The sequence below is a fragment of the Centropristis striata genome, chromosome 11 (assembly GCF_030273125.1).
Source record: "Centropristis striata isolate RG_2023a ecotype Rhode Island chromosome 11, C.striata_1.0, whole genome shotgun sequence".
NCBI classification, from domain to species: Eukaryota; Metazoa; Chordata; class Actinopteri; order Perciformes; family Serranidae; genus Centropristis; species Centropristis striata.
Genome location: NC_081527.1, coordinates 37,570,588 through 37,589,284, shown reverse-complemented (window position 1 = coordinate 37,589,284; position 18,697 = coordinate 37,570,588). Strand labels below are relative to the sequence as shown.

The 18,697-nt window shown below is 36.5% G+C and overlaps 1 protein-coding gene across 1 annotated transcript in view; it reads left to right on the top strand.

Annotated features, from left to right (window-relative positions):
- LOC131979884 (cadherin-18-like) overlaps positions 1-10,438 on the top strand; it is a 74,468-nt gene extending 64,030 nt beyond the window's left edge. The window contains exons 10-11 of the mRNA XM_059343957.1: positions 7,445-7,714; positions 9,467-10,438. Coding sequence (XP_059199940.1) covers positions 7,445-7,714; positions 9,467-10,098 — 902 coding nt within the window. The 3' untranslated portion in view covers positions 10,099-10,438. The remainder of the gene's footprint in view (positions 1-7,444; positions 7,715-9,466) is intronic.
- The last annotated feature ends 8,259 nt before the right edge of the window (positions 10,439-18,697 follow it).

The window sequence follows — 18,697 nt, the reverse complement described above, 5'->3', positions numbered from 1 at the left end:
TCCTAGTGTGGTGTTTATAACTGTACATGGTGCAGTCAGTGAGTCAGAGCTTGTGACAGCTTACAGCCTCTCCCACTCTCACCTGGTGAAAATAACTGCAGAATTATGAACAAATGTGTGACAAAGCCTTCATAAATGGCTGTTACACATACATATAATGTAATAGTGAAATTAACCCTCTATGGTACAGTGTTGCCCTCAGGCAACATATCAATTTTTGCATGTTTTTGAGTGATGAGATACTTTAAAAAAAGAGGGAAGAGTATAGGGAACCAATAGCAATGCTTTAATTTGTCACATGACCTCCAGGCGGCCATACTGAAACCTTTTTTTACAGACTTTTCCAAAGCTTTGCCATTTTGCGCGACAGAAAATTGCTCAAAACGTCATTTCCTGGCCCTTTTCCATCTGGAAAAATATATTCCTACTGATAGGTGAGTTAAACCTTCATTTTGATAGTTTCATACACTTTATTGACTATTGAAGACATTCATTTCAATGGGTCGTTGGTTCAATGGTTTCCTACAGGCAACATTCAGACAGGAAACCGGTTAAAAAAGTTCCTTTTATCATGTTTTTAAATTCAAAATGTTATGTATTGTACCCTGTTGAAGCTACTGAATCTTTTACACGTGTTTATTAGGTGAATTATGTTAATATTACTTGTGGTACAATGTTGCCTATGGGCAACAAACCCCAAAAAATTCAAAAAAAAAAAAAAAAATTATAACATTTCTTGAGATTATGTTTATTTAGTCTATTTTAAGACAAAAAAAACTAACTTTTTCCTAACTGGCATCATAATGCGTGCCATAGAGGGTTAATACCATCAATTCAACTACAAAATTCTACAATATTAGCTAATTTATGCTATTTAAATGATGTGCAGAACTTGCTATCTTGGAAAAATATATTGAGATATTAAGAAGTTTAGAAATGTGGGAAAATTCATGCTAATGGTTGTTTGATTTTTATGACAGTTTACACTAAACACTGTTTGAAAAGCGGAGGCTCAGAGACTCACACCATTTAAAACATATCCTCACTGCAAAAAAAGAAAAGTTGGGTGAACTCAAAATTTCAAGGCAACAAACTTCGATAAAATTTTAAGTTGGAGAGTAAACTAAATATTTTAAGTTTTGTTTTTGAGTTTGCTCAACTCTGAATTCAGATTTTTGTCAACTCAACTGTAAGTTGTACTAACTTATAATTTTACATTGTAATAACTTTTAATCCTTACTTCTGCTAACTTCTGCAATGTGCTGAATTGGCACGATTGTAACGCCGCTATGAAATGTCAGCTAATGTTGTGACCACAATTTTGAGTTAGCATTGATACGCTAATGGCTACTCTTGTAGCTGTAACAAGCAGCGCCGCTAGCATCAGTTAGCCGCTAGCATCAGTTAGCCGCTAGCCTCAGTTAGCCGCTAGCATCAGTTAGCCGCTAGCTTTCGCTAATGACCTCATTTCCCAACAAAGAAATAAGAGTTATCAGAACTATTGTCCCTTGTTGTGAACCCCAACTTAAAGATATAAGTAACAACAACTCACCAACTTGTTTTTGAGCAGACAACTGGCTTCCTTTGTTGTGCTAACTTACATTATTGCCCTAAATGTCAATAATTTATATTTCCAAGTTTTACCAACTTAAATCACTGTTTTAGGCCAAAAAATACAAGTTGGCTTTTTTGCAGTCCAGTTGAGTTAATGAATGGAGGCCACTGTGCTGTTAATCAATATGCCTTGAGCTTGAACTAATGAGGGGAATCGCTCAATATTTTTCACACCTGATGATGCTACATGATGTCTGGTATACCAGCTACAGTTTACTCAAAGATTGGATCATAATGAAGCACACAAGTTTGGAGTTGCATCACTTGGGGTGGTTGTGGTTTCTACCTGTAGAACACAATGAGTCGGCATCATTAGAGTCGTGTCTCTTGGTCTGGTCCCACTCTGTTATTTCTTCAGCTCTCTTGTTGCCTGAGACAGAAACAGGACTGAGAAGAGTTGACAGCAATCTCAGTAATGAGACATAGTGACAAGATCCAGGAGGCTGGACAGCTACAGGCACTTTGTGTTGTTGTTGTTGTTGTTGTTGTTGTTGTTGACTGCATATCAGGTGATTTTAGTGCTCCTGTGCAAATTGCCAAAGCCTTGTGACTTTCAGATAATACAGCAGATAGTGTGTGTGTGTGTGTGTGTGTCTGCCTGTATCTGTCAAAATTGTTATTTGTTATATTTTCTGATGAACCACAAAGGCCACAGACAGACAGGGTCTTTTAGACCAGCTATTCGCAACCTTGGGGTCGGGACCCCAATTGGGGTCGTGAGATGATTTCTGGGGGTCGCCAAATCATTTTGGAAGTCAGCTCTGTCTCCACTGTGTTAAAGTGTTCATGTGTTTTAGTCTTTTTGGTCATTTTGTGTTTGTTTTTTTAGTTATTTTGTGTCTTTTTTTGGTCATTTTGTTTCTTTTTCGGGCCGTTTTGTGTCTTTTTTTGGTCATTTTGTGTCTTTTTGTGGTCAATTTGAGTCTTTTTTTGCTTAATTTTCTGTAATTTTGTGGTCATTTTATGTCTTTTTTTGATCATTTTGTGTCATTTTGTGGTCAGTTTGATTCTTTTTTGGGTAATTTTGTGTCTTTTCTGACAAATCCCAAAGTAGCAGGTTATTACTTTCCAAGGAGTCTCTGGCTTGAAGCTGACTGTTACACACTCAGGAGGTCAGAATATATAGCAAAGAACTTAGATTAAAAGTAACAATACAATATAAAAAGATGTGTTTTAGTTGCTGTCTGCTTCATTATTTGTCCAAAATTCATCGTATCAACTGAGTTTTCATGATCTGGTTGTGCTTGTGAGATTTTGTTTAGTGAGTGTATCTCCTCTGTCTCCTCCTCTCTACTCCTCAGCTGTCCCCTCCTCCTTTTCTGAATCTAATCGATAGTGCTGTTGACAGCGACCTTTCCTCCACTCCCTAGCAATTATTTGTTGTTCACTAATTCGTTATCAGTTCTTTGACCTATTCCCCAGCGTCAACATTTTCCACATTCTCCTTTTCAACATCTCTTACTGCACTGCACAAAAGAATGCAGCCAATGGTACAAGAAAGAAAATCCCAATACAAAATCTGTATTCTTTCTTGCACCAATGTGCTACTAAGACGTTTAGTACATTTCTGACATAGTCTGACTCTACTGATGTCCACATCAATCAGCTGGTCTCACTCTGGAGATGTAAATAATAAATGGAGACCTGCTGTTGTGTCTCTCTTATCTCTGAACACACACTTACTGTATGGTTGTGGTTAAATGAGTCAAGTCTGATCTATTAAAAAAAAAATCAGCACAAGCCCAGCCCAAGTGTGCGTCAGACTGGGAGTTATTCAGGGCTTCACCCCTCACAACCCACACATTAACCTCTAGAGCAGTAGTTCTCAACCTTTTTGAGTCGCGACCCCCAATTTAACATGCATGTTGTCCGCGATCCCCGCTCACTGAACACAATCTCACACGCACAGTTCAGATCACCCAAAAAAGAAACAAAATGACCCCAAAAAAGACATAAAATGACACAAAAAAAGACACAAAATGACCAAAAAAATGAAACAAAATGACCATAAAAGACACATATTGACCACAAAATGATCAAAAAAAGACACAAAATGACCATAAAAGACACAAATTGACCACAAAATGATCAAAAAAAGACACAAAATGACCATAAAAGACACAAAATGACCTAAAAAGACACAAAATGACAAAAAAGACACAAAATGACAACAAAAAAAGACACAAAATGACAGAAAAAACCCCACAAAATTACAAAAAAAAGACACAATTTATGCGGCATTTATAAAGTACTTTCTTGTCAATTATATGGCAGAACAGCGTTTATTTTGATGGAAAAACGTTTTATTTTTTACGGTAAATAAAATATGGAATAAAAGGGCTAAAATCTTGAACGTGAAATCAACAGTGCTTTACCGTAATGTTACAAAAAGTTGCACCGCATTTATTACGGTAAAGTTCTGGTTTCTAAAGTTCTTTTTTTTTACAGTGTACAGGTGGACGTGAAAAAATAAAAGGGATATGAACAGCAGGAGTTGCTGTAAATAAGCATTGCTTTCAGGCCACGGAGGCAAAATAGAGCACTGTCAACTTAGGAACACTTTGATGATTAAAAGGTGCATAAATACATCTCAGTGGGGAGATATGCCTTGTTAAAGTAGCAGTGGACCCTAGTTCAGTCCTTGCATGCTTTTCTTACTTTATTTATTTTGTTCCAGCCTCCTCACATCTCTGATCATGGTGTCACAGAGCCACAGAGGGGATGAGCGCAAAGTTTTTGATCCAAAACAATTTTAACAAGCACAGACACTAAAGACAAAATCTGTGAAAGGATGAATGTCTTCTTAAAGGCCTGGGCTGTCCTATAAACCAACTCTGGGAACAAAATGTTCCAGTCTTGAACCAGCTGGGTTCCTAGAGTCTGACATTTTTTACTGAACATCATCAAGGCTGTAATTTATCAAACGTGGAGGCTTTGCAAACATCTACAACCCAGCAGCAGAGAACCCAAGAGGAACAAAGAGGAACAGGGCTGAATAAAGTGTTTCAACAGAACAATAACACAGTGAAGATGACCTTTGACCTATTGTATATAAAATGCCATCACTTCATCATTTTGTCCTGTCACAGTCACAATCAAAGATCAACTTTGATTTCCAATGTGTGTGTATACACTGCAAAAAAGCCGACTCATATTTTTTGGCCTAAAACAGTGATTTAAGTTTAAATTATTGACATTTAGGGCAATAATGTAAGTTAGCACAACAAAGGAAGCCAGTTGTCTGCTCAAAAACAAGTTGCTGAGTTGTTGTTACTTATATCTTTAAGTTGGGGTTCACAACAAGGGACAATAGTTCTGATAACTCTTATTTCTTTGTTGGGAAATGCGGGGAAGCGGTGAAATTCATTAGCGAAAGCTAGCAGCTAACTGATGCTAGCGGCTAACTGATGCTAGCGGCTAACTGATGCTAGCGGCGCTGCTTGTTACAGCTACAAGAGTAGCCATTAGCGTATCAATGCTAACTCAAAATTGTGGTCACAACATTAGCTGACATTTCATAGCGGCGTTACAATCGTGCCAATTCAGCACATTGCAGAAGTTAGCAGAAGTAAGGATTAAAAGTTATTACAATGTAAAATTATAAGTTAGTACAACTTACAGTTGAGTTGACAAAAATCTGAATTCAGAGTTGAGCAAACTCAAAAACAAAACTTAAAATATTTAGTTTAATTGTCCAACTTAAAATTTATCGAAGTTTGTTGCCTTGAAATTTTGAGTTCACCCAATTTTTCTTTTTTTGCAGTGTACATATATATGAACCTGGTCTCACAGGAATCCGTGAAATAGCCACGGATTCGCTTAACTCAAAATCCGTGGAATAGCCACGGAATCACTCAAATTTCCGTGAAACTGACACGGATTTCGCTACAATGCAAGTTAATGACAGTCATATCCCGTGGCTATTCGTGTTCCAAGTCACGTGACTTTTAAGGTCCCAGCGGTCAGAACAAAAAACATGGCGGTTGGTTGGTTGGTTCTCTCATTTTTAGTGAAAAAATCAATATTTTGACTTAGTTTCTGCATACAAATGGATTTTGATCACATTTCTAGCGAGAAATATATGTTTTATTTTCTAAATATTCACTCAGTGAATGTACATAATCACTTTGTATGTTGGAATAGCCACGGGATATGACTGGCATTAATTTGCATTGTAGCCAAATCCGTGTCAGTTTCACGGAAATTTGAGTGATTCCGTGGCTATTCCACGGATTTTGAGTTAAGCGAATCCGTGGCTATTTCACGGATTCCTGTGAGACTTGTATATACTCTTAAAACCTTTGAAGACTGCTAATTAAGGTTCATGATCCACAGCTGTTGATGCACCTTATTTTCCAACCTGAAGGGCCCCTGCGGTTAAATTAAAATTGAACTTAAAAAATAAAAGACCTTGTGACAACATTAAAAAGCCAAAGTTGATACAGAATGAAACAGAAACCATGAAGTGTTTCATATTTCTTCTGTTTGCTCTCTCCAGGTGAGGATAGTGACTTTGTCAGAGTGTGTGTGTTTGTATTTGAGTGTGTGAACACCCAGAGGCTCTGTGCATGTCAACAGGAAACTCACTATGTAAATGAAGGTATTCTTCAGTGGCGTGCTGAGTCCCGTGGGTATACTCTGCATACATTACTAAATCCACACATACATTACAGAGAGACCTTCACATTCACATGCCACTGCCTCTTAACTGACGAGCTTTATCACGGCTCACAGATTCCCTGGGCAGTTTGAACGTATAGTAATAAAGAGATACACCTTACATATTCAACAGCATCTCTATCTCTGTACCTTCGTCAGTTTAGCTTCCAGCTGTCATCCGTGCCTCCGTTTATTTGCTAACTATCATTGTCATGACAACAGAAACCAGTTGAACAGGGCTGGAGATACCACTGAGGTCATTTGGGGGTTCCACTATTACCATAAACAATGTGTAAAATGTGTGTAATAAGCATACATTAACAGAAAATAAAATAGAATAGTTAAACTAGAAAATTTCCTCTGGGGAAATTCTGAAAGGGCCACGGGGGCTACTGCCGGTGTGTGTACACTATGATGAGATTCTTCAGAGATTTTAAACTATGCCCTTTAACCTCAAACTATGTGTGTGTGTGTGTGTGTGTGTGTGTGTGTGTGAAACGTGTACCTGGAGGAGTGTGTGTGTAGCGAAAATCACATAAAGTTACCTGTGTGTGCGTGTTTGAAGCATGTGTATGCATGTGAGTAGTGTGTGTGTATTTGTGTGTGTGTGTGTGTGTGTGTGTGTGTAACGTGTTACCTGTGTGTTTGTGTGTGTGTGTGTGTGTGTGCTAACCTAAACCTTATTTTTGTTTTGATATTTGATTTGACTCCACCTAGGTTTTTTTTGTTTTTTGTGGGTTTTTTTATTGCTTTTATTTTTCTACTATCATTCTGCTCTTTCGTGTTGATTTTAAGCATAAATGAACATGTGCATTCTTTATTTTTGTATGTGAAAGAAATCAAGAAAAACATGGCAGGACAGACCAACAATAAAAATAATAAAAACAAAGAACAAGCAGAAACAACTAAAACAAAGCGAGTCTCATGCTGGGTAAAAACCAATAAATAAAAGTGGGTTTTAAAATGAATCTCAATTTTAAAATTAGTCTTAATTTTACCCCACAAAGAACAAGACAAAAAACCCAATAAAGAGAAGTTTGAAAAAAAACAGAATCATTTTTTGTCCTCCGACAATTCTCTCCATAATCTTGTGGAAGAACATGGATGAAAGGATTTTTGTTATTGTTATATTCCACCTCTCCTTTCCCTTTTTCCCTCCATCTGTCCCCAGACAACACTGCCAGTATAATATCTCACCGGCGTGAAGGCTTCAGCCAGGACCGGGACCAGGAGGTGTTCAGCCTGGTGCTGGTGGTGTCTGATGGAGGCGAGCCTCCTCTCAGCAGCACCGCCACTCTCTCCCTCAGGGTGTGTGTGTGTCAGAGGACCAGCAGGGGGCGCTACAGCAGCAATGTGTGTCAGGCCCAGGCCTTCCTGTCCTCAGCCGGTCTCAGCACCGGGGCTTTTGTGGCCATATTGCTTTGTATTGTCATATTATTAGGTGAGTATATCGGTGCGGTTTTGTATTTCCTGTGTTGATATTGCATGTTTGGTTTGATAAAACTTGGGGTCCATTTTTTGCACATGTTGAGGGATTGATTTTTACGGCTATTCCTGAGGAGCCACCCTGATTGTCTACTAGTTGTGAGTTTTTCTTGTGTGATTTTGTAGCATGCTGGGAATGTTTTTTTATTTATCTCTGCTTAAGTGAACATATTATTAGACTTTTATTTAGCAGTGGGTGACCTATTTGTGTTTTTGTTTTGTTCTGTGTATTTGTTGTTCGCTTCCATTTTTATTTATTTAATTATTTATTTTATTTTATTTTATTTTATTTTATTTTATTTTATTTTATTTCATTTTATTATTTTATATTTATTTTATGTATTATTTTTATTATTATTATTATTTTACTTGTTACACTTGACACTGTTTTGACTCTCGTAATGTCATCTCTTGATTTTGTTATGTCACTGAAAAATCAATAAACAAATGTTTAAAAAAAAAAAGAAAAGATATTGCATGCTTGGAAGTGGAACTAGCACTCATTAACCCATAAGAACCCAGAGCCAGTTATCCTTAAAGGAAAGTTATGGGGGATACACCATCATTTCTGATGTGTTTTCAAAAACACTATCCCTAAATGTCAAAGATCTGTGATGTGACATAAACATTACATTGGGCGCTTATAGTATTTATGTTTATAATATTTCGTATTTTAAAATTTAAAAAGAAATAGACACAAATTTGCCTTTTTCTCTGCATCTCCACAACATCTATCAAAATTGTGATATTATTAGTTCTTTTTAACAACAAATTATTTTTTTGATTTGTTTTTAAGTAGCATAATAATAATAATAATAATAATAATAATAATAATAAATCGATAATAAATAAATACAAATAACCATGTGTCTTTTTGTTTATCAAAATTGTGACTTTAATTTGTTCAGGAAATATGGTCAAAACAAGTTAAATGCAATACAGGACACCCTATTAACGGATTAGAATTGTTAAATGGGGTTTAAACTCAGCCTAGTAACAAAAAATAGAAGATTTTACGTGTTTGTTACACGGGTGTCACCATGGGTTCTTATGGGTTAAAGGCCAGACATGTAAAATGTGTATGTAAAGAAATTCAAATATTTTTGCATATTGCATAAATAGTTGATAATCCAGGTTTAAATTGGTAAAGTCTTTGCATATGGACAGAACGTCGCATGATTTAACAGAAACCTGCAGTCAATAATTCCAGTGGAGAGTAAATGACAGAGAGTAATGGACTCGTGCCAGCCTTGGATTGTTTGGCCACCAGGTTACTGATAGTGAAATGATTACCTGATATATTTCAGGTGCTCCACTGTCGTATTTTGCGCTCTCATACTAACTGCCAATAATTCAATATCTGGACAGCACATCTTCTCCTTGGCAGTAAGATGAAAAGGCTTATATCTCCATCTCTATTTATATCTCCATCTCTATTTATATCTCCATTTCCGAGCCTTTACTTTAGCACCAGCACGGCAACCACAAAAACACCTCTTCAACTCATCTGTAATAGGGTGATAGTGTCCTCTAGACTTGTTCAGTTTCAATGAAAAAAGCTCTTCTCTTGAATAAGCAGAAGTATCCATCAAAAATAAGAGAAAAAACATGATAAAAATACATACATTCATACTCTCTGTATGTATATGTCTTCCTTTTCTAACTCTTCTTTCTTCCCTTTTATCTTATATTACTCATTTCCTTCCAGCCATAGTGATGCTCTTCACCCAGCTACGCAACAAGAAAGCAAGCAAAGAGCCCCTGATCCTCTCTGAGGAGGACATCAGAGAAAACGTGGTCACCTATGATGATGAGGGCGGCGGGGAGGAAGATACAGAGGCCTTTGACATTACTGCACTTAGAAACCCTAAAGCCTCCGATCCACACAGGAAGTACCACACATACTTCGTCCAGGGACCGAGCCTGTACGGAGAGGAGGAGGAGATGGAGGAGGAGAAGCTGGAGGAGGAGGAGGAAGGGATTGTGGTGGTGAGAAGGAGGAAACCCCTGGAGGACTACAGGAACTACAGCCCCGAGGCAGAAGCTTCCTGGTTCGTTATTGACTGTGTTCCTCCAGAGATCAGCCAATCAGCTCCTTCGCTCCTGCTGGATGCTCATGACATCATCCATGAGATCCTCCAGCAGAAGGTGGCTGAGGCAGACTGTGACACACGGGGCCCGCCCTATGACTCACTGCAGACATACGCCTATGAGGGCCAGGGGTCCTTGGCGGGGTCCGTCAGCTCCTTGGGCCTGACCGGAGCAGGGCCCGAACTAAACTATGGCTTCCTGGAGGACTGGGACACAGAGAGGCTGACCACAGCTCACCCTGACACCTGAAGACTGGTGGTTTTTTTACTTATGGCCAGGTTTGCTGAATGAGATAGTGTGCGGGTATACTAATGCAGCTATTCTCAACCTTGGGGTCGGGACCCCAATTGGGGTCGCGAGATGATTTCTGGGGGTCACCAAATCATTTTGGAAGTCAGCTCTGTCTCCACTGTGTTAAAGTGTTCATGTGTTTTATTCCTCTGGTCATTTAATGTCTTTTTTGGTCATTTTGTGTCCTTTTTTGATCATTTTGTGGTCAATTTGTCTTTTTTGGTCATTTTGTTTCCTATTTTTGGTCATTTTGTGTCTTTTCTGGTCATTTTGTGACTTTTTTTTTATCATTTTGTGGTCAATTTGTGTCTTTTTTGGTCATTTTGTTTCCTTTTTTTGGTCATTTTGTGTCTTTTCTGGTCATTTTGTGACTTTTTTTTATCATTTTCTGGTCAATTTGTGTCTTGTTTGGTCATTTTTGTCTTTTTTGGTTATTTTTTGTCTTTTTTGGTCAATTTGTGTCTTTTTTGGTCATTTTATGTCTTTTTTGGTAATTTTTTGTCTTTTCTGGTCATTTTGTGTCTTTTTTTTATCATTTTGTGGTCAATTTGTGTCTTTTTTGGTCATTTTGTTTCCTTTTTTTGGTCATTTAGTGTCTTTTTTGGTCATTTTGTGTCATTTTTAAATTATTTTGTGGTCAATTTGTGTCTTTTTTGGTCATTTTGTGTCTTTTTTTAGACATTGTGTGTCTTTTTTTGGTCATTTAGTGTCTTTTTTGGTCATTTTGTGTCTTTTCTGGCGACTTTGTGTCTTTTTTTGATCACTTTGTGGTCAATTTGTGTCTTTTTTGATCATTTTGTTTCTTTTTTGTCCAAAAATGTGTTGTATCAACTGAGTTTGTATGATCTGAACTGTGAGATTGTGTTCAGTGAGCGGGGGTCGCGACTCAAAAAGGTGAATGTGATATGTGAAATCAGAGGAGAAGTAAAGCCATTCATGTGTAACAGAAGCTCACAGTCAGAAGAGGGATTGTTCTGCTGAAATGAGGGACAAAATGCAAATGTTGAGAGAAGACCAGAGTTTTAACGTGATCGGTGAGTTTGCATCATTTCTCCCTCTGCTCTGGCCATGAGCTCACTGTTGCTCAAACATTTTCTTACAGCACAATGACCTATGAGTGAGGGTCAGTTTTTCATTATTCAATGTCTTGAAAACTAGGAACCTTGATTTTTATTGATTTCTTGTTCATGAAAACAAATATGAGGCTGACTGTGATTCAACTGGCATAAACAGAGACAGATCTAGATAATGGACACACTGAAAGGCACACAAGTTGTTCTAAAGGCTGAATAAAGCTCTATCAGGCCTGTCCCCTGATCATTGGTGGATTCTTATTATTTCCTCATTCTGTAAGGTCATAGAACCTGAAACATGCTTGCATGCACATAGTGACATCAGGACTTTCTAGAAGTGGATTAGTGAAGGTTAGCTCTAGTTTCATGCTATAAACAGGTTGTGCATTTTGAAAAATATGGACAGGGTGACACAATTTTTCAAAATGGGCTTTGCATAACCCCCCCTGTGCCTTGGTCTGATTTACCTGCACCCTTTATGCCCCCCTTGATGGCCGGCTTGGCTTTGAGCCTAATCCTGGACAAAACTGCAAAAATGTAAAGATCTAATGATCTCTCCCAGCCATTTCCCCACTACAGGAACTCAACAGCCAATTATCCTAAGATATTATACATTTTGTCATTTTGTGTCTTTTTTTTGTCATTTTGTGTCTTTTTTAAGTCATTTTGTGTCTTTTTTTGGTCATTTTGTGTCTTTTTAAAGTCTTTTTGTGTCTTTTTTGGTCATTTTGTGTCTTTTTTTGGTCATTTTGTGTCTTTTTTTTTTATCATTTTGTGGTCATTTTGAGTCTTTTTTGGTCATTTTGTGTCTTTTTTGGTCATTTTGTTTCTTTTTTTGGTCATTTTGTGTCTTTTTTGATCATTTTGTGGTCATTTTGAGTCTTTTTTTTGGTCATTTTGTGTCTTTTTTGAGTCATTTTGTGTCTTTTTTTGGTCATTTTGTGTCTTTTTTGATCATTTTGTGGTCATTCTGAGTCTTTTTTGGTCATTTTGGACTCAAATGGAAACTATATTTGTTTGTTTTTGTTTCGCAATTTTAGCATGCTTCACACATAGACAAACATACTCTCACGGGTAAGAACAAACTTGGCTGCTGCACATGCTTCAAGTAGGATTTTTAGGTAATTTTTACTTGCTGTCAGCAAATAAAGTTAAGTGGTTATGTGGGACCAGCAGCATTTAAAGATGGGAATTGATATTTCTATTTATTTTCCAGATGCTGAGAAGTTTTGAAAAGACAACTAAAGTGTTGGTTGGTGCTTGTGAATGAGTCTTTCTTGGGCTCAGGAGCTTTGCTTTGAGTTACTGGCTTCGGTCCCTGAGTGCCACCAAACAAAGGCTCTTACTTGTTCACTGGCTCAGGGCATGAGCTAGGCTGAAGCTCAGAGGGGAACGAGCTTTTGCCATCGCAGCTCCAAAACTGTGGAATGAATTGCCGCTGCACATCAGACAGGCCTCCTCACTGTCTCATTTTAAATCTCTTCTTAAAACCCACCTCTTCTCGTTGGCTTTTAACACCACGTAGAGTGTTGATTTTATGTTGATTTTATGTTGATTTTATGATTTTTTGTTTTTATTGTATTCATGCATATTTTATTTTGTGCGGGCAGTACATTTTACATTTTATATTTTATTTTATTTATTTTTATCCCATTTTTAATTTATTGCATCTTACTGATCTATTGTTTACTACATCTCTTTGTATTGTGTTATGTATTTATTGTTTGTGCAGCACTTTGGAAACCTTGTGTTTGCTAAAATTGTGCTATATAAATAAAGGGGATTGGATTGGATTGGATGTGCACTCAGAAATGACTCTCTCTTCAATTAAGCCAAACTAGTGTCGCTCTGAACGAGAGCCTAAAGCAATGGATCTTATGCACAACTGTGCAAGGAGCATTTATGGGTACAAGTCAGGAACCGGCCTACTTTACTTATTTCAAGGGTGCTGAATCCAAAAAAAAATGGTTCCCAAGCGAAATTTTGAGTTTTTGACCTTCTAATTTGCATATCAATATGGTGGCCGTTGGTCGTTGGACCATTTCCCCTTAGTTTTTTTGTAAGTAGGCAATCAAAGATGAGGAAATTAAGTTTCTAGATCTATAGTCTAGGGTCAGAGCAAGAATATAGTGGAGGCTCAGTGTCTTTTATATATATATATATATATATATGCAAAATACCGACTTTTAAGGTGAAATTAAGCATTATTTGTGCCATTTTTTTAAGGCCGACATAAATATTCAATCAATATCACTTTTAAATGTTCCAGTTGGTATTTTGCATATATATATACATAAAAAAGACTCTGAGCCTCCACTATATCCTTGCTCTGACTCTAGACTATAGATCCAGAAACTTAATTTCCTCATCTTTGATTGCCTACTTACAAAAAAACTAAGGGGAAATGGTCCAATGACTGAGCAAGATGGGCAATTTGGCCATTTGATACAAATTAGAAGGTCAAAAACTCAAAATTTCGATTGGGAACCATTTTTTTTGGACTCAGCACCCTTGAGATATGTAAGGTAGGCCGGTTCCTGACTTGTACCCATAAATGCTCCTCACTTCTTATATGAGGCCTTTATTCTGAAATCCGTCTAGACTATGAATGGAGTGGCCTCATTCCTCTTGATGAGTCATTCAAAAACAACAATCCCTTAGCAATTCTAACATAAATAATAAGAAATATTCTGATCCAAGGCCTGGGCATAATGGTTTGTGCTGCAGGCATTGGACATTCTTCTAATGTTAAAAGGCTTTTTTCACCATTGTTAATGTCAAAACCATCAGAAATCAACTTTTTGACTCACATGCCAGGGGAACTGGTTAATGAAAAAACAAGCCACAATAATAAATTGTCTTTTTGTTTCATATGCATTAATTTCATTGGGATAACAAATTAACAAAAAGTTTTTTTTTTCCTTTTTTCTCTCTTTAATTTCATTAAAGTCATTTTGTTGGTGGGTTTTCGTGTCAAAGGCTGGATTACTCTTTGTAAATAATGCCACAGCTGTGTAGTGTGTGTGTGTGTGTGTGTGTGTGTGTGTGTGTGTGTGTGTGTGTACATCCTGACACAAGACTCTTGCGTAGCTTATTACATTACTATTTTGGCAGATAGCCTTCCATTTGGTAGACAGCTTTCAGTTCCTACCCTGAACAAATAGGCAGTAATAAAACTTTAAAATGACTGTTTATTGTTTGTTTTTGTCACTCTTGACAATACAAGTGAATTCTATTTATAAAATCACAAAGTGCTTTGCAATTGATACAGCATATGACTCCCTTGACAGACAACTATGCTCCTGAACAAGCAGAACCTAAACATTATGTTTTATTAACCCTTTATCAGGCAAATAACTATATTTGGTAACTTCAGGTAATATTTTGAGAAAAAATGTTGCAAATTTGCTAGAAAAAAAGTTGCAGATTTAAGAGAAAAAATGTTGCAAATTTACTAGAAAAAAAGTCGCAGATTTAAGAGATTTAAAGTGGCAAATCTGCGCGAAAAAAGTTGCAGATTTACGAGAAAAAAAGTTGCAAATTTACTAGAAAAAAGTTGCAAATTTACGAGAAAAAAGTTGCAAATTTACTAGAAAAAAGTTGCAGATTTAAGATATTTAAAGTGGCAAATCTGCGCGAAAAAAAGTTGCAAATTTACGCAAAAAAAGTTGCAAATTTACGCAAAAAAAGTTGCAAATTTACGAGAAAAAAAGTTGCAAATTTACTAGAAAAAAAGTTGCAGATATAAGAGATTTAAAGTGGCAAATCTGCGTGAAAAAAGTCACAGATTTATGAGAAAAAAGTGGGAAAAAAGCAACTTTTTTCTCCCAGATTCACCACTTTAACCCTTCATAGGACACTCATTGAAATACTTGCAAATTCCAAATTTCAACCCTAGAGAATATTGGAGGATATTACATACTGCGAGAATGTGTAAAAAAAACCATATGAAAATAATATTTTGAGAAAAAAGTCTACGAGATTTAAAGTGGTGAATCTGGGAGAAAAAAGTTGCTTTTTCCCACTTTAAATCTCTTAAATCTGCAACTTTTTTTCATGTAGATTTGCCACTTTAATCTAGTAAATTTGCAACATTTTTCTCAAAATATTACCTGAAGTTACCAAATGTACACTACTGGTCAAAAGTTTTAGAACACACCAACTTTTCCAGAATTTAATTGAAAATTATGCAGTTTAATGTCTCAGTGTACTCTGAAATTAATGCACATTTACAACATTTAAAATTCTTTATTGAGCATGATAGTGTTTTGAAAGTTAAAAAAAAGATTCAAAATCACATTTTATGTTGGACTAAAGGACTAAAAAAAGACACAAAATTACTAAAAAAAGACACAAAATGACCAAAAAAAGACACCAAAAGACACAAAATGACAAAAAAGACACCAAAAGACACAAAATGACAAAAAAAAGACACAAAATGACCAAAAAAAGACACAAAATGACTTACAAAGACATGAAAAGAATTCAAAAATGGACAAAATAGCCCAAGACTCCATAGAGTTAAGTTGTTAACCCATTTCTTGTTCCCTGAAAAAGGCCTACTTGTATAATTCTGAAATGTACATTATTTTCCAGTTTTGGTTAAGCTTACCTTTTTTTATTTACCTCTGGCAGTTCACCACTTACCTTTGGACCCTTTCAAGCTGTTCATTTGACTTGAACTGCTTGAATTTCAATAAAAAACTGGAAAAATTGGGCTGTTCTAAAACTTTTGACCGGTAGTGTAGTTCTTCACCTGATAAAGGGTTAAATGAGTTCCTGCCGTGGAAAAAGGCTCTTGGTAACCCTGACAAGTGACAAGTTAATAATCCATTCATGCCAACATTGAGAAGCATACATGACCTTTGCCCCACACTTTCTGTCTCTCATTCTTGTTGCTGACTTTTGTGAATCTATGGAAATTTGTATTTCTGTATGCATCTTTTTTTGGAAAGAATTCATTTGATATATACTTTCGGGACAGAGTTGATGACATGTATTGTAGCCAGCCACCAGGGGGCGATCTTTGTATATAATCTATGGTCAAAATCAGTGAAACGCCTGTATTTTTTTCTTCTTCTTCTTCTTTTTTTTTTTAGAACTTTCCGGACTGGGAATGAAAGAATAAGTCAACTAAGAAATAATCAGGAATATGGATGAAATGAAGCCTATTTTCCCTGGTGTGTATTTTTTATCAGTGATTTTTTTTTTTTTTTTGAATCAATGATTTCAGAAAAGCAATTTGATTCTGTGCATTTATACGTTTTGGATGTGCAATACTTGACAAGTGCCAAAGTTTTGATTTATTTTCTATTATTGGGTCTGATTCAGCATATTGATTCAGCCTATTTGGGATTATTACCACGCATTGTGACTAATATATGTTGCAGCCATTGAAGGATTTGTAAATCTGCTGAGGAAACAGTTTGTTGGTGTACCAGGGCTGGACTGGGACAAAAAAAAAAATCAGCCCTGGCATTTTTGCCCTGACAGACCCACCACAACTGATAACTCACCAAGTATCTTAATGCTCTACTGCAGCTGTTCTCAACCTTGGGGTCGGGACCCCAATTGGGGTCGCAAGATGATTTCTGGGGGTCGCCAAATCATTTTTAACACAACATTTTTGGTCATTTTGTGTTTTTTTTAACTCATTTTGTGTCTTTTTTTGGTCATTTTGTGTCTTTTTTAAGTCATTTTGTGTCTTTTGGGGTCATTTTGTGTCTTTTTGGGTAATTTTGTGTCTTTTTAAGTCATTTTGTGTCTTTTTTTAAAATTCATTTTGTGTCTTTTTTGGTCATTTTGTGTCTTTTTTTAAGTCATTTTGTGTCTTTTTGGGTCATTTTGTGTCTTTTTTAGTCATTTTGTGTCTTTTTTGATCATTTTGTGTCTTTTTTTGGTCATTTTGTGTCTTTTTTTGATCATTTTGTGTCTTTTTTGATCATTTTGTGTCTTTTTTTGGTCATTTTGTGTCTTTTTTGATCATTTTGTATCTTTTTTTGGGTCATTTTGTGTCTTTTTTAGTCACTTTGTGTCTTTTTTGATCATTTTGTGTCTTTTTTTGGTCATTTTGTGTCTTTTTTGATCATTTTGTGGTCATTTTGTGTCTTTTTTTGGTCATTTTGTGTCTTTTTTTATCATTTTGTGTCTTTTTTTGGTCATTTTGTGTTTAATTATTATTTTTATTTATTTATTTATTTATTTTTGGGTTATTCAGCATTTGCCCGGAATGCCAGATAGCCAGTCCAGCCCTGGGTGCCCATAGCTCTTCCCTGGAGGCCCAGTAAGGGACATAAATAAATCACCATTAAAGTATTTTGTAAAGCTTTTCCAATGATTAATGAAGTCTTTGTTACAGTGTTGTTATTTTGAATTATCTGAGATATTAACACAGACATCCAGCCTCTTTACATAATATTTTGGAGCATGTAAAGCATGGTAAACATGTTTTATCAGCTCTTCATTCATTGAGCTTCATGCAGCATGTTCTTTTATTTAATGGTTGGTTGGCTAATCTAAGGGGGCTGCTGGTTAACACTTCCTGAGATAAACACAAGGAAAGTGGTGGAAAAATGTTTTTAAAAATTCAAACAAAAGATTGTATTAAAAAAAAAAGCCAAAGTGTCACACAACAAATTAGTAACAGCAACCCTGCTTGTGCTCCTCATTTATTCCAGAAGTAATTAGGTAGTTTGATGTGGTTACAGTCTTTATAACAACAGTGACCTCAGCAGTGATCCCAAACCGTGGCTGGTGTAAAAGCAGGACTTCTAATATGAATAATTCATGACAAATGTAATCACACAGCACTTAAAGACTTCACAGAATAAACACAAATACCAGCTTCAACCAACACACTCCCCTGGCAGAGAGAGCTACTAGTGATTCTCATGAACTCCATCAAACATTAAGACAAACAAGCATAAACAACAGCTTCCCCAACTTGCTGAAATGTGTGTGTGTGTGTGTGTGTGTGTGTGTGTGTGTGTACTAGGTACATCCCAGTTATTAATTCATTAATGGATTAATTAATTTTAGGTCTTGGAGAGAACTATTGCATGACAACAGTAATAAAGTATTTTATGATTAAATCTGATTAATTGCCGTAATTAATGTAACTTAGGTAACTATATCAGCCTTGATGGTGATGAAGACAACAAGCAGACACCACAACACTCTATTATAGTGCTGCAATCTCTTCACATGGGTGCCAAAATTAAAAAAAACCCAATAGTTTAATACTCACAGCCTCACAGCTAGAGGTTCGCCGGTTCGCCTCCCGCCTGTGGCTCTTCTATGTGGAGTTTGCATGTTCTCACCGGGTACTCCGGCTTCCAAAAAGTCCAAAAACATGCACTTAGGTGTGAATGAGAGTGTGATTGTCTGTCTCTATGTGTTAGCCCTGCGATAGTCCTGGGATCGGCTCCAGCCCCCCGCGACCTGATTGTGGATAAGCGGTTAATGGTAATGAATGAACAATAGTT